At 43.6% G+C, this 13,778-nt stretch overlaps 1 protein-coding gene across 1 annotated transcript in view; it reads right to left on the bottom strand.

The window, feature by feature from the left end:
* VPS8 (VPS8 subunit of CORVET complex) overlaps positions 1 to 13,778 on the bottom strand; it is a 66,119-nt gene that overhangs the window by 36,491 nt on the left and 15,850 nt on the right. Inside the window, exons 13-27 of the mRNA XM_030227035.2 lie at positions 13,186 to 13,266; positions 12,508 to 12,678; positions 11,754 to 11,828; positions 11,248 to 11,283; positions 8,927 to 9,017; positions 8,182 to 8,228; positions 7,101 to 7,190; positions 6,659 to 6,705; positions 5,944 to 6,166; positions 5,117 to 5,206; positions 3,935 to 3,986; positions 3,637 to 3,679; positions 2,901 to 2,973; positions 931 to 1,050; positions 315 to 386 (exon numbers count right to left, since the gene is read on the bottom strand). Of these exons, the coding sequence (XP_030082895.1) occupies positions 315 to 386; positions 931 to 1,050; positions 2,901 to 2,973; positions 3,637 to 3,679; positions 3,935 to 3,986; positions 5,117 to 5,206; positions 5,944 to 6,166; positions 6,659 to 6,705; positions 7,101 to 7,190; positions 8,182 to 8,228; positions 8,927 to 9,017; positions 11,248 to 11,283; positions 11,754 to 11,828; positions 12,508 to 12,678; positions 13,186 to 13,266 (1,311 nt within the window). The remainder of the gene's footprint in view (positions 1 to 314; positions 387 to 930; positions 1,051 to 2,900; positions 2,974 to 3,636; positions 3,680 to 3,934; positions 3,987 to 5,116; positions 5,207 to 5,943; positions 6,167 to 6,658; positions 6,706 to 7,100; positions 7,191 to 8,181; positions 8,229 to 8,926; positions 9,018 to 11,247; positions 11,284 to 11,753; positions 11,829 to 12,507; positions 12,679 to 13,185; positions 13,267 to 13,778) is intronic.

The following is a 13,778-nucleotide window of genomic DNA, read 5'->3' as shown; positions in this document are numbered from 1 at the left end:
TCAGGGAGTAGATTCAATGAGAAGCAAACAAAAATAAGCTTCAAGGAGCAGAGGTGAGAAATTTGACAAAGCACAACCCAGGTGAAATCACAAGAAAGGAGACCTCTCTGTCAGCATATTTAAAGTGCATGAATTATCACTCCTGAATATCCAACCTACAGCTTTGGCTGAGGTGAATCCATGCTCCTGCCCAGCACCTTTCTCAGAGGTGTCAGCCAGGGCAGGACTGGAAACACCTCCAGATTAGAAACTGTACTGCAGAGCACTGCATGCAATCAGTCAGATACAAACAATTCACTTTTAGGCACACTCACTTTCAGAAGAATGTCCACAATTCTCTGTTGATACTCCACAGCTTGCTTATCATTCTTGAAGTCTTCAAAAGTCTGCAAGAGGCAAAACACTGACACCTTGAGCAGAATCTCTCAGAATAACAGCAAACACAAAGCAGCAGCCACATGACAAAGCAGCCAGTGCTGGTTTAAGTCCTTTCTCTGCATATCCCCAAACAGCAGGTTTGAAGTATAATTTGCTCTTTTGTAACTACCAAAATGATTTTTACACACTCAGGTAAAAGTAATGGGTTCAAACAGACATAGAAAATTCTAGAAATTTGGAAAGAAAGAAAGATTCCCATGCAGGAGATAGAGACAGGCACTAGAGCACTCTTTACAAATATATTATTCTTGTTTTTCCTCTGTCTGTTTACAGAACTTTCACTGTGTAATGTCATATTCATCACTCTGTATTTAAGGCCACAAAGGACTACTGTGATTCCCTCTGATATATCATAGGAAAAGCACCAGAACTGTTCCTGCCCCGAGCCAGGAACTCCTGGTTTAGCTAAAGCATGGATTTATTGACAGGAAGCTCACTGATGATGGGAGAACTGGCAGAGCATTTTCCTCTCAGAAAGACAGGGTCTCTTACCAGAGCCAGCACGTTGAGGAACTCTCGTGTGTCAAAGTGCAGCAGGGTGCGAACGTAGGGATACACCTCCTCATCCACAGAGCCCTCAGCTGAGTGCAGCCGGATCAGGAACTCAAACACCTGCAAGGACAAGGCAAGCAAAGACAGCCCATTTCCTATGGATTTCAGATAACTGGGAGCACAAGTGTGTGGGAAAGCAGGACTGTGATCTGCTTTGTACTTGAGCTTTAAAGCTCCTTAGGAGTCCATTGGCTCTTATTTGAGCAGTGTTTTCTGTTGCTTGTCAGCCCCTCCTAAGACTCACCAACCAATTTAAGATCAATCAAAATTTAAGATCAAACAAAAATAAAGGCTTATTTATACTTGCAGACAGAAGTGTGTGAAATTAGAAAACTCCCTCTCCCCCTTCCTGGCAGCTTTCCTGGGAAGCTGTGCAACTCCTCCTTATCCAGAGCACAGCTCCTCTCCTTGTCAGCAGTTCACTTGGGAAGAGCCAGTCAATCTGCCCCCTCACTGTGAGGCACAAAGCTTTTAGCACTGCAAAGACTGACTGAGGTGCTTTTCAACTCTTGTCTCTTCCACTGACTTTGCAGTTCATGAAATTTGAGGGCATCTTCCAAAATAAACTCCTTTTAACAGAGTCCCTGACAGAGGTGTCCAGACTGTCCCAGGGAACCAAGAGAGCAGGACCAGCTGCAGGTGTCTCAGCCAGGCTCACAGCAGAGCTGGCTGCCAGCAGGAAGGGAGCAGGCAGCTCCAGGCTGGAGCAGCACTCAGGAATATGTGTCAGGTACACACTGGGATCCCATGGAAAACTGATAGGCCATGTGCTGTCCCAGCCACCCTCTGCAAGTGCCATGTTCCCCCATTTACTCCTGTTCTGAGTTCATTTTCTGTCAGCACAGTGACAGTGAATCCAGCAGGATTTAGCAGCTTGCCTGTCAGATCCACACCTTCCCTGCTGACCTCTGGCAGCTAGGAATGCTTAAAAAAACAAAACAAACCCACCAGACACAAAGGTGTTACTTAAACCCAGCTCTCAGGAACACCACCAGGAGCCACAGAAAGGAGAGGCTGAGGCTCTTCCCAGGGCTGCTGCTGCTGACTGAGCTCCTGAGGCAACCCAACAACCTTGGGAGAGGGCAGCAGCCAGTGCTTGGCCCAGCAAAGTGGAGAGGGCTGGTTTGCACAGCTGCTGAGGAGAGAGGCTGCAGGAAACCAGAGCTACCACGTACATAGAGCTACAAGTTCTGGACTAGGAAACAAAATCCAAAACCAGAAAAACCACAAACAAAAACCCACCCCACATTCAAAAACTGGCTGCTCCATTGTACTGCAAAGAGAAAGTGCAAAAGAAAAGGCACTTCCTTCTCACTGCAACTCCAAAACTGAAGTGAAATGCTAAAAGCACAAAAATAATATTTGTTGTAAAGCTAGTCAGAAACTTAGGAAGAAGTTTTGTGGGCACAAAAAGCAATGATAAGTAATTTCCTGTTTCAAGAAATTGTCAGATTAGTCCAAAGGAATCAAAAGCCTTTAAGAAACCTGCAACCAAGAGCTACTTAGAGACATTTCTCCCCAGAGTCAATCTGGTGTTATTTGAATTTCAAAACAGGGAAGACCCTCCCATATTTGACACATCAAGTTTGCAAACAAGAAACAGCTACACATTTTTGGTAACTCTGGGGTAAAGAGTAAGGCAAAAAACCCCAGTCACTGAGATCTCTCTGTTCCCACCCCCCAATTTACAACTGGAAGAAAAATATTATGTTTAAATGTTCAGACTGCAACAACTGTTTGATTTCATCAGTTAAAAACTAATTTTGTAATTACAGCAGGATACATTCATATCACAAAGATACAGTTATCAGACTGAAAATAGTTTTCCCTTGGAAACCCGTGAAATAAGCCATATGAAGCTTCTTCTAAAAACCTCCTATGAGGAAGTTGCCTTCCAAGAGGTTTCTCACCTGATTTTTCACCAGAGGTACCAGATCTTCAGGAATGTCACCCAATGGATATGCACGGCCTGCCAAGCAGCAGCTACAGAAAAGGAGGGGAAAAACATTTTAATACACCTGACATTAAAGACATTGAGAATTGTTCATTTTTTGACTTAATTTTCAGGACAACCTTAACACAAGGCAAACCAATTTATTTTGTAAATCATGAAAGCAAGAAGCATCCCAGGCAGCTCTGCTGTTAATACACACTGAGCCAATGCACTGCATGAATTTGCAGTCATTCCACAGCAGGAAAATAATGGGAGAACTCAGTATCTTGCCCAAAATTTTCAATTTTAGGAAGCTGGAGTACTGCAGAAGGTAACTTCACAATCTTGCACAGACTCCAGGAAGGAGATTCACTAATGAGGCAAGGCAGAACATGGCCTGCTACAAAACATGAGGCTACTGAGCCCCTGGTCAAGGAGTTCTGTGTCCCATACACAACAAAACCAAATAGTGAAATTAAAAATGTGCATCAGCAGTAACTTGGGCTCTAAGCCTCCAACTTGATCCCTCCTATTCATGCACATCACATGCAACAGGAAGGGATTTTAAATTTAAGTGAGCTGTAGTGAGTACCCACTGCTATTTTACACAAAATCTCAGAACCTGAAGCTCCCAATAAGGTTCTGAAACTACAGCAAGTTTAAAATCTGGTGCCACCACTAGACAACACCTCATACTTTCTGAAGGACCTTACCTTATATACACAAGCAGTTTGTTGCCCATCACCACCTGCTCATCTATAAAACAAAAATTATTTGTCACCCTTTCTTCAGCAAGACAACAGGCAGAGATGCAGGTCTTCTCCCACAAAAACAGAGTTTATCATACAAAGTAGAGCAGCTTTACAAACAGTACTAAAACACTCTTCTGCTCTTCAAGACCCTTATACTGGGTATGCACTCACTTTTGCATCTCTTCATTGGAATTGACAAGGGATATTCAAAACATCAAGTATCAAAAGTAGAAACCTTAAAAGGGAAAGCATTCTGTACCTGTGAGAGACTTTCCAGCATTCAGTGGAGGAGCAATGACTTTGAACAGCTTCTGTAACAAGAAAAAAAGGCAGTGCTCAAGCAGCTGGAAAAGCTCAAAGCAAAGAACCTGTGTGGTTTCAAAGCAGAGATCAGTGGGGTGTCTTTCCACAGAAACTCTTTATCACCATTTCTTCTAATTAACAGGCACAGAGGACTACAAGACATGGCAAAAGATGATTTTTACAGCCGATTTTATGAAAAAACAGCCTTCATTCCATTATCTCTAACCCTAAACACAGGCCACAGTAAAGCAAAGCCATGTTCAGCAGTCCCAGAGGTCAGTCAGAGCATAACCCACCAGTCCCACATCCTGTTCCTGTATATCCTGGAACAAACACTTCCACCACTCAGCAGGGTCACCAGAGCCTAGTTTGGGCATGTAGAATGAGGATTTGTCTAAGCACATGCCTCTAGAAAGCAAAGATATTTGTACTCAGACAGCTACTACTTGGTTTTCAGAAGTCTTTTTTAAAATTATGACCACCTAAAGAGCCTTCTTCCTTAGAAAAATGAAATGAGGTAAGAGCTGCTAACACTTAGGCAGGTGAAGATTTTCCCATTCTAATGGTCCCAGCTCTCCATTTCAGCACTACTGAGAAAACACCAGCAGTGCTTCCATAGTGAAACACATGGGGGTTATAGAGCCATTGGCACATCTCCAGAATAACCAGCAGAATCAACAGGGCCTTCAGAGAGCCTTACAGTGAGTCTTGTGCTTCATGCTGAGAGATGTCTTCCAAGTGCTCAGAACAAGGCCTGCCTCAAGCAAGGTTTTTTCCTGGCCTTTTTATGAATTGTGTACATGCAGTCTCCTTAAATAATCATGTTATTATCTTCTGCTGCCCTTCCTTTTAATTTTATTAACATGACTATATTTCCTGCCCTAATTCTGCAGAGGATTTTGGCCTCAGCAGGGAATTTGGTGTTCTAAAGCACAATAATTACATATCACTTCTCTCCTATACTGCATCCAATGAAATAAACTGCACATACCACACATGATTTCCCCCTTGAAATGGAAATGAGCAAGAAGGCAGAATACAGAGAATAAAATAAGGCTTTGGGTTTGAAATGCTGTTTCTCAGGAAGAATGTGTGCAGAACACCCCAGTAACCCCTCCTGCAGGAGCAGCTCTCCTACCTCCATGGGACTGATGAAGTCGTTCATCCCACTGTTGTAGACGTAGATCATGGCATCGTACAGGCGGTTCTCCCAGCACAGCAGAACCACCTGCAAGGCACCAAAGCACAGGGAAGCTACACAGCTGCTCCTGACTCACAGCTTTCTCACTCCCCAGGCCCTGTCCTTGCACTTCCATCATCCAAGAGTACAACTTAAAGCAGAATGAGAATTTCCACTTTCAGTCTCTGTGAAAACCCCAAACCCCCCAAAGGAGTGTTCAACTTATTGCTCACATGGCAAGCATGGAATCTGTCTAGAGTCTAACATTCATATGAGGTTAAAGAATAAATTTTAAAATTCCAGTTCTTCAAAAACCTTGCTTGCAGTAATTTGGTTGGGTTAGTGAATCGTAACATTAAGTTTCCAAGCAGCTTCACCCTTGAAATGGAAAGCCATGCCAGCAGAAAACAGGACTGCTGAGCAGGAACACCTCCCTGCTCCACTAACTGTTGTGCAAAAGCAAGCACCCAAGCTGACAAACACAACTCCAGCCTTCTGTGCTCCTGCAGCCTTTGATGTCAGGTAAGGTACTCAGAATGGGAAAGAGTGACTGGGGATAACCCTGAAGGATTTTCCAACACATTCAGCTGCTGATGCATTAGCCTATGCCAGAACAAAAAGTGGGGGAACAAAACACAGCCACACTGTACAAGTCCCAACTCCCTGAATTTGATTCCAGGGACACAGGAAAAACCCACATGTTATACTACACTTGGAAGCACAAGACGTTGTAACTGCTGATTTATTCAGAGGAGCTCAATACAGTATGCCACACAACCACTCACCTGCTGGATGTCTAAACTGGTGATATCCATATGCACAATGCAGGCTTCCAAGTTTTCCAACCTGTTCTTGTCTTGGAAGTGAAGCAGCAAGTCTTTCATCACTTGAGCTGTGATTCCCATCAGCTTATCACTCAAGATATAAGGCTCCAAGCACTCCAGAAAGATGCCTTTGGCTACAGAATTCTCACTCATCTTATCATATATCTGGTTAAATAATAGATCCCTAGGAGGAAGGAAAAGTTTAGTTCTCAAATAATTTTATTAAAATCTCTTTGCTTATCTACTTTCCACAGGCTCCAAAATAAACTCCATTTTCTCTGTATTTCCCAGGCTCAGGAACTGAATGCCCTGTTCAGCTCCTGTACTGGGGCAAGTTATACAGCATAAATCAGCTATGGATGTTGCAGCAGAAAAAGTGCTGCTAGAAGGGAAGCGATGAAGATGACAGAAAAATCTGTCAAGGCAGGTTCTTAGTTCAAAGCAACTTTTCTTCCTCAACACATCAATGCAAATTTAAGAGATGGTTTTGTGTGAGCAGTGGGTTCCTGACTTCAGTACTGGGTTTTAGGGACTCCTCTGAACTGTGAAGTGACATGTGCCATGGAATGATGTGATGCAATTCCTCTACACCATGTGGTGTCACAGGAAACAGCACTGGGGACTACCTGGGGTGCTGGGGTCTGTCCTGGGGACAGGCCTGCAAGGCCGGACTTACATGCGCTGCAGCAGGAGACAGTAATCCACGATGACAGGCACCACGTCCTGGGGAACAAACACAACAAAGTTGTAGGGACTGACTGGCAAAAATCCTGCCAAGCAGCACATCCTGCAAAGCATGAAATGCAGCCTGGCCAACACAGAGCAGAAACAATGAGGTATCTGACTCAGCTGGTGGCTGGCACAGTTACAGGTTTTCCATATGCTGATGCATATGGAAAAAAAGCCCTGCTGACACTCCTGCAGAGCACAGAGAGCACACGGGTTCTGCTCTGCCACCCACTATACCCAAGTCCTGATTTTGTGAGTGCACACAACAGGTGAGAGCTGAGCTGAACCACAGCAAGGTTTTTTCAAAAACAGACAAGTAATGTTTAGAGCAAAACCAAGTTAATTAAAAAAACAAAGGATTTCTCCAAGAGTCCTCTGGAGCACCATACCTGAAAGTGCTGCTCCATAATCTGGATTTTTCCTTGGTCAGGGCATTTCTTCAGAGTCCGATCAGTGTAATGGAGAAGGATTTCAACCATCTGAATTACAACAAATAAGAAAACTCATTCAAATCCTACACTGAGGATAGGACTGCTTGGTAGCACATTTCAGACTGGCTTGGGGCTTGGCAGCACTGTAAGCTCTGCTGTCCCATTTTGCGTATGAAGTGCTGTGGGCAGGAGGGAGAAGAGGGAAGAGGCTGCCAAGAGACAGTGGTGTGACAATGGCACAGAAGTGCCCAGAGGGATACTGAAGGCCCACACTAACTTGAACTGACCACAGAGCTGGGCAGCCAGCCCATTAGCCAATTCTCAGGCTGGTGAACACATCCTGAAGCTCTAGGCTCATCTGGGCTATGACTTTACCCAAAGCTTAAGTTAAAGTATATTACACAGCAAAACACAGCTACCTGCAAATATAACAGAGCACAGCTAAATAATTATTGCAGTAAGTACTTTAAACACACCCCTCCCAAAAGCAAGTTCCTGTAAAAACTGAACTGGATCAGTTGAAGAGTTTATTCCATGTTCACAGAAACACAGAGCAGTTTCCATCCTCAGAGTCAGCAAGTGACATACTGATGGACATGTGCCAAACAAAAGTCAGGGAATTCCAGAGTTACCTACACAAAAGGTTTCTCTTCACTGTGAGGGGACCAGAGAGCTCCGGGTGTGGATGATAATGCCTCCTATTGGATTGCTAATACTGTAGATTTATCCCCACCTCTACCCAAATGGTATTTCCAAGTTTTTTCTAAAATTCTGCTCCCAATTTCAGCAAGAGAGGAACATGTACATGTTCTAGAGTTAGTTAGATTAAACCATGGAGGACAGAAATCCAACTGGATTTTCATGTGTGCTGGTGTGTTGTGTGTGTTCATGTACATGTTCTAGAGTTAGATTAAACCATGGAGGACAGAAAATCCAACTGGATTTTCATGTGTGCTGGTGTGATACTGTGTTCCTTTCAGGAACACAGTATCACACCAGCACACATGAAAATCCAGTTGGAAAGAGCTCAGGGACTCACTCTGTCAGCAATGACTGCTTTCCTCTTGCTTGTGTCCCCAGTCAAGCCTAGAAAGAATGAGGGAATGAGGTGAAAACCAAAGCTTTTCTCATCTGCTTTCCTGTGCTATATCTATGCACTAAAACAAAACACATCTTCATATACCAGCAATTTCTCAGCAGGATCCTGTCCTGGGAACTTGCATCCCACTGCTAAAGCCATCAGAAATTATCTGCTGTAAAATCAATGTGTCCAGTACAAATCTGACCACACAAGTGGCAGTTTCTAGCATAATTAACATACTTCTCAAGCAACCTCTTTTGTAGGAAATGTGGTGCCAAAAGCCAGCATGATTCTTTCAGCTCCTTGTACAGTCAGGGGAGAGATCTGAATCAAAGCAGAGCTGACAGAGGATCACACTGGAAGATACCTACAGGTCATGCATGGCCTTCAGGAATATTTTAGCAGGTTGGATATTCAACATCTGAATATACCTCCTTCATGGCAAAGTGACAACAGCATGGAGTCACACACAGATCAAGCCTGACCTTCATTTGAGTTGGTAAAAGGACTATAGTTTAAAAAATAAAAAAATCAAACTATTCCATATAAAGGTTGCTTCTGCCAAACTCAAAGAAACATCCTATTTTCTCTTCTTAATTCAATTAAATCTGTTTTCTTCCCCTAAAAAAGTGATTCTTGGATGTGTAGATATTTAAAACCATCCCCAGAGGTTTCAGTTAGAAGCAAACAAGTCCAAACTTACCTACAACAGCCTTTGCTTTACCTTCATAAAAGGACCAAGCAAGAGCCAGGGCATCTGTGAGACGTTCTTGTTTCAGAAGATGGTCAACTCTCTAAAACAACAAGGAATATTGGACCTCAGAGCTACAGAAAAGATGATTCCCTCCCCTTTAGCACTGGCATTTCCCAGCAGTGAGTCATGGTTCCTGACAGGAAGGCAACAAGATACCTCAAAAGATCTCACCACACTGCAGTAAAAAGGACAGGATCTCAAAGAGATTCTCTCAAATGGACATTCTCTGCTGGACTAAGATATGTCAGGCCCCAGTACATTAAGTCCCTATGGGGGGACATTTTAAGTCAGGTGCTTGATGGATGAAGACCCCCAGCATCACTGACTGTCTGATAAACAAAGGATTAAAATTTTCCATTCCCCATCTTTGCCTAATCACTTGGAGCACAACAACTTAGAGTGAACAATTCTGCCATGCTTTCAGCAAAGTGTGTACTCATCCTACCCCCTATTTTCTCCTGAGCTCACAGTCAGCAAGGACTGAAGAAGATCACAAGTTTTTTCTGCTTTAAGGAACCATTAATAGCCAAGGTTGAGCACCACTGACCTTGGTATGATAGGTCAGTGTCAAAGAAATGTTGGAGGGAAGAAAAATTCCAGGTCTCAGTCCAGCATCTTGTCTTGCAGCAAGAACTGACTCTCAGCTTCACCCTAATCACCACACACTCAATTCAAACTCTCAGTTAAATCCCCTATGATAGAGGTACAACTGCACACAGCAGAAACCATACAGCAGTTTAGAAAGAGGCTGTCTCAGAGAACAAATTGTGTTTGACTTTGGAATTTCAGGAAAAACTGTACCTGAAATCATGGATCAGAACAAGACTCTTCATTCCAGCTTACTAAATCAAAATCAGTGGTGAATGGGAGGAGACAAAACTAGCAGAGAGAAGCAGCCATGGTAACTAAAACCTCAACAGAGCTCAACTGTTCATATCCTATTCAAGGTCCTGATACAATGTCACATGAAGGAGTTTATAACCACAGATGAGAACAGCCCTAAAGCAACCTAAGTAAGAGGAAAAATGGTGAAGGTTACTGCTTAAAGGAGAAATACAAGACTGCAAAGAAATGGCCACCAGATGTCCTTGAGAAGCAGTCTAGAAGCTGCTTCTTGATTCACTGAAGCCTTCTACATACAGGCCTGAAGCCTTCTACATATAGGCATAAGATGAATTTAACACTAAAGTTTGCTGATGACCAATTGGGAGCATGTGAGGTGAGACAGAAGAACAGAAAGACATGAGAGATGTGCTCCTGAAGCTGGTAATAGAAAAATTATGCTACCCAACAGTATAAGCACCTTCCAGCAGAAATCAGTTTGGCTATGGGGCACCAGTGAATCTCCAGAGTGCCCAAGCCACTGACATTACATAGCCAAAGGAGCAGAAAAATGAGATCCAAGGATGCATAAGAAATGACACATCTAGCAGAGGCTGTGAAGAAGGGGTGACACTGTACATTGCACTTGTAAGACCTTACCCAGAGCAATATGTGGCAAACTGTTTGCCCATGCCCAAGATACTGAGCACACAGGACACACAGAGAACAGGAACTACAAATAAAGAAAGGAATGAAAAGTAATCTCAAGAGTGGGCTGAAAGAGCTCTGCTTAGCCTTGCAAAACAAAGCCTGAGAGCAAACATGCACACACTGAATAAACATACTGCAAAGTGGTGATGCAGAAAGGAAAACAGCTGTTTGAGTCAAGTGAAAAGTACAAGACAGGAACAGATCTAAAGAGACCACTAAGAATCTTAGTGTGGGCATTGATGGGGTTTCAGCTGTCAGAGAAACGATGTTCCAAAAATAATCTTCAAGCAACAAGGACTTAAAATCCTATGGGCTTTCTAGGTAGTCTTTGATGGATCTTTTAATGCAGCTCCTGCAGTAGCTGGAGACAAACTCCAGTGAAGCAAGTTCTCTTTCACTCCTGGATGTTTGTGTGGCAGACACAAGTCTTGCACACAGCTTGTGGAAGGCTTCATCACACACTCAGGTAAGCCAAGCACTGCACTAACAAAAGCTGACACACAGCAAGGCATGATACCTTGTTTGGGAGAACAGGGTCTCCATTCAGCCTGGGAATTTAGGCAAGCAGGAGTCCCAGTGTCCCCATGAAAATCAGTGTCTCCACAGCACTGGCTCTGTGTAGCAATCAGGAATCCTGAACACAGTGCCCAGAAAATGCTTCACAAATGCTTCCTCCCTCCTTTGAGCTAGATTTAAGCAATTCAAGCCCAAGCTGTAGAGTCTCCCTCTCAACATACCTCTCTCCAGCTTCTCAGTGTCATGACATGAACAGACTAGAAAAGAAAAAAAAAAATTGAAAGTTATTTACTGGAAGTTGCTCATACAGCCTGAAGTACCCCACTGACCCACCACAGCATGCCAATACAGACGACTAAAAAAAGCATCCCTCAAGCAGTATAAACTGGAGCACAGTTTTAGTTGCTGTCTTATTTTCTTCTGCTTATTCCCTAGCACATTTATAACAGAGACAGAGAAGCTTAGGGCAGAGGACATCTCAGTAAAGTAAGGCTAAGATTACCCTGGAGCAGAATTAATCAGGATTGTGAAACTATGAAAATGTCTCACTCAGTCCATACCCTGGCTAAAACCAAATTACTGCATATTTCCTTCACCCCACAACATAAGTGCACAAAGAACCTTTTCCCAAAACACATCTCCACAGAAAACAAATTGCCCTTTCTAGAAGAGCTACCATCAACAGTGAATGCCCTGTATTTTTATTGAAAAATTCTCCCCCACTTACCTTAGTTCCAAGGTAAAAGACCTGACCACCACAGCTGCTGATGGACTGGTAACATGCTTTCTCTCCAACCAGTGCCTACAGGGAGAAAAATCACATGCAAGTAAAACTGCATTTTGGTTTTTTTTAAGATTTCCCAAACAACATAAATACACTTCCAAGATCCATTGAAATGCAGAAATCAAAATGAGGGTGGAGAAATAACACCACAGATTGCTGGGCAGTAGCAAGTCAAAGAGCTCTGCTGTCACTCCCTCCTGCTTGTGAACTCAGCTTCAAGTGCTGCTGAGCTTTAGCTACCCAAAAAATGATGAAGTAGGGCTCTGACTCTACCCTCAGGTGCCAAAAAGATAATGGGGGCCCTTTCCTTGCCACCTGCTTCTTCACCTATCTTCCTCAAGAGCAAATGTGTAGGGCACACACAGATGGGAAGACAACTGTTGAAGTGGGAGTTGCTACAACAGCAGTTTAACGGCCAGTAACCAGTGCTCCAGTCTGTGGTGTATTAAGTAGAAAACTCTCTTCAAGAATAAAGCCCATCAGCTTTTATCCTAGACAGAGTATTCCAAATCTTGGTAAAGGAGGAGCACTTCCTACAACCTTCAATGCACCAAAGGAAACATGAGCTGTCTGTTAGCTGCCCACATCACCACGTCTGACTTCTGAGATGCTCCCAAAAAGGTTTTTTCCCTCCAGGTTTTCACTTAGGGCCTACATCAAACACAGCTGCAAACACAAAGAGGCCACCAGTGCCTACCAAGGCCTCGCTGACATTGCCCCCTGTGGCCAGAGACTTGAAGTGGCTGCTGTTGTAGACCAGCTGAACCTCTGAGATCTCAATGGTCTCCAGCTCCTCCTGAGTCTGACGGTCTATGACGTGCAGCTTCTCCACACTGTCCAGCAGCACCGCTGTCCGTGAGTTGATCCACTGCAAAATCACCAAACTGCACATTTCAGCAACGCATTCTCCATTAGAGCCAAGGAAACAAGCTCTGGCCAAAACCCTGAGTACCCCTACTGGGAATTCTGGGACAGACAGTAGCTTTGTTACTCTACACAGCCACTTCACAACTGCACACATACATCATTTCAAAGGCAGAGATAATGAGGGTCCTTTTGCAGAGAAACTATATGGAATCTTCACAGAAAACAGCTGTAGACAGATGGCAATCCACCAGAGCTCTTGTCCTCTTGGCACACAGTTTATGCCCCTGCACTTTCTATCCAGAGGTGTCAAAGCCAAGATAACTACACCACTGTTCACAGGTGGTTACCACACTGTGCTGGTTTTCCAGAGTCACAAGTATAAGGACATTTTCAGTTAGTTATCACCAGATAAACACAGCCAAGAGCACAGAACTAAGGGCTACTGAGATACATTCACAAGAAAACTAGTGCAAAAAAAATTTAACCATTCTGCAGTACTGAGACTTACAGTAAAGTTGATGAGATCATAGTGCAGATGAAGCTGCCTCTGCTTTGTGACATGTATTGCACCACTATCATCCCTCTTGACCTAAAAGAGAAATCAAACAAGGCTGACTTACACTCAAAGACTTCCTTCAGCTCAGCCTCTCAGTTCCCACAGGGCACCACACTGACTCCAGGAATCTTCAGCTCCCCCCATACAAGCATCTCAGCAAGAAAAGTTTAAACATGTACCCATTTTCTTTCTCCCCACTTTTACCAGGAGAGATGAGAAAGGAGAAAGAGGATTCAATCCAGACAACACCTCTTGGTGCTTAAACAAAGCCTAAGGTCCAACATGATAGCAGAGTTGGAGAACAAACTTGGCACTCCAAAGCCAAAATGCCAGATTTTCAGAAGCCTAGGTGGTGCTCTCATACTGAAATCAGCATGAACTTGTCTCCAGACAATCATATCTGCATGTGTAACTGCTGCAGATCTAAACAGCATGAGCACCATGCCCTCGAGTTACACATCAACAAGACTGAAATATCTTTTCTTAGTGTTTACACACTTGTTTTCCAGACCCATGTTTTAAAGCAAAAACTAAGATGGTGTCTC

This window comes from Serinus canaria, chromosome 9 (assembly GCF_022539315.1).
Source record: "Serinus canaria isolate serCan28SL12 chromosome 9, serCan2020, whole genome shotgun sequence".
NCBI classification, from domain to species: Eukaryota; Metazoa; Chordata; class Aves; order Passeriformes; family Fringillidae; genus Serinus; species Serinus canaria.
This window is presented reverse-complemented; position numbering and strand designations above follow the sequence as displayed.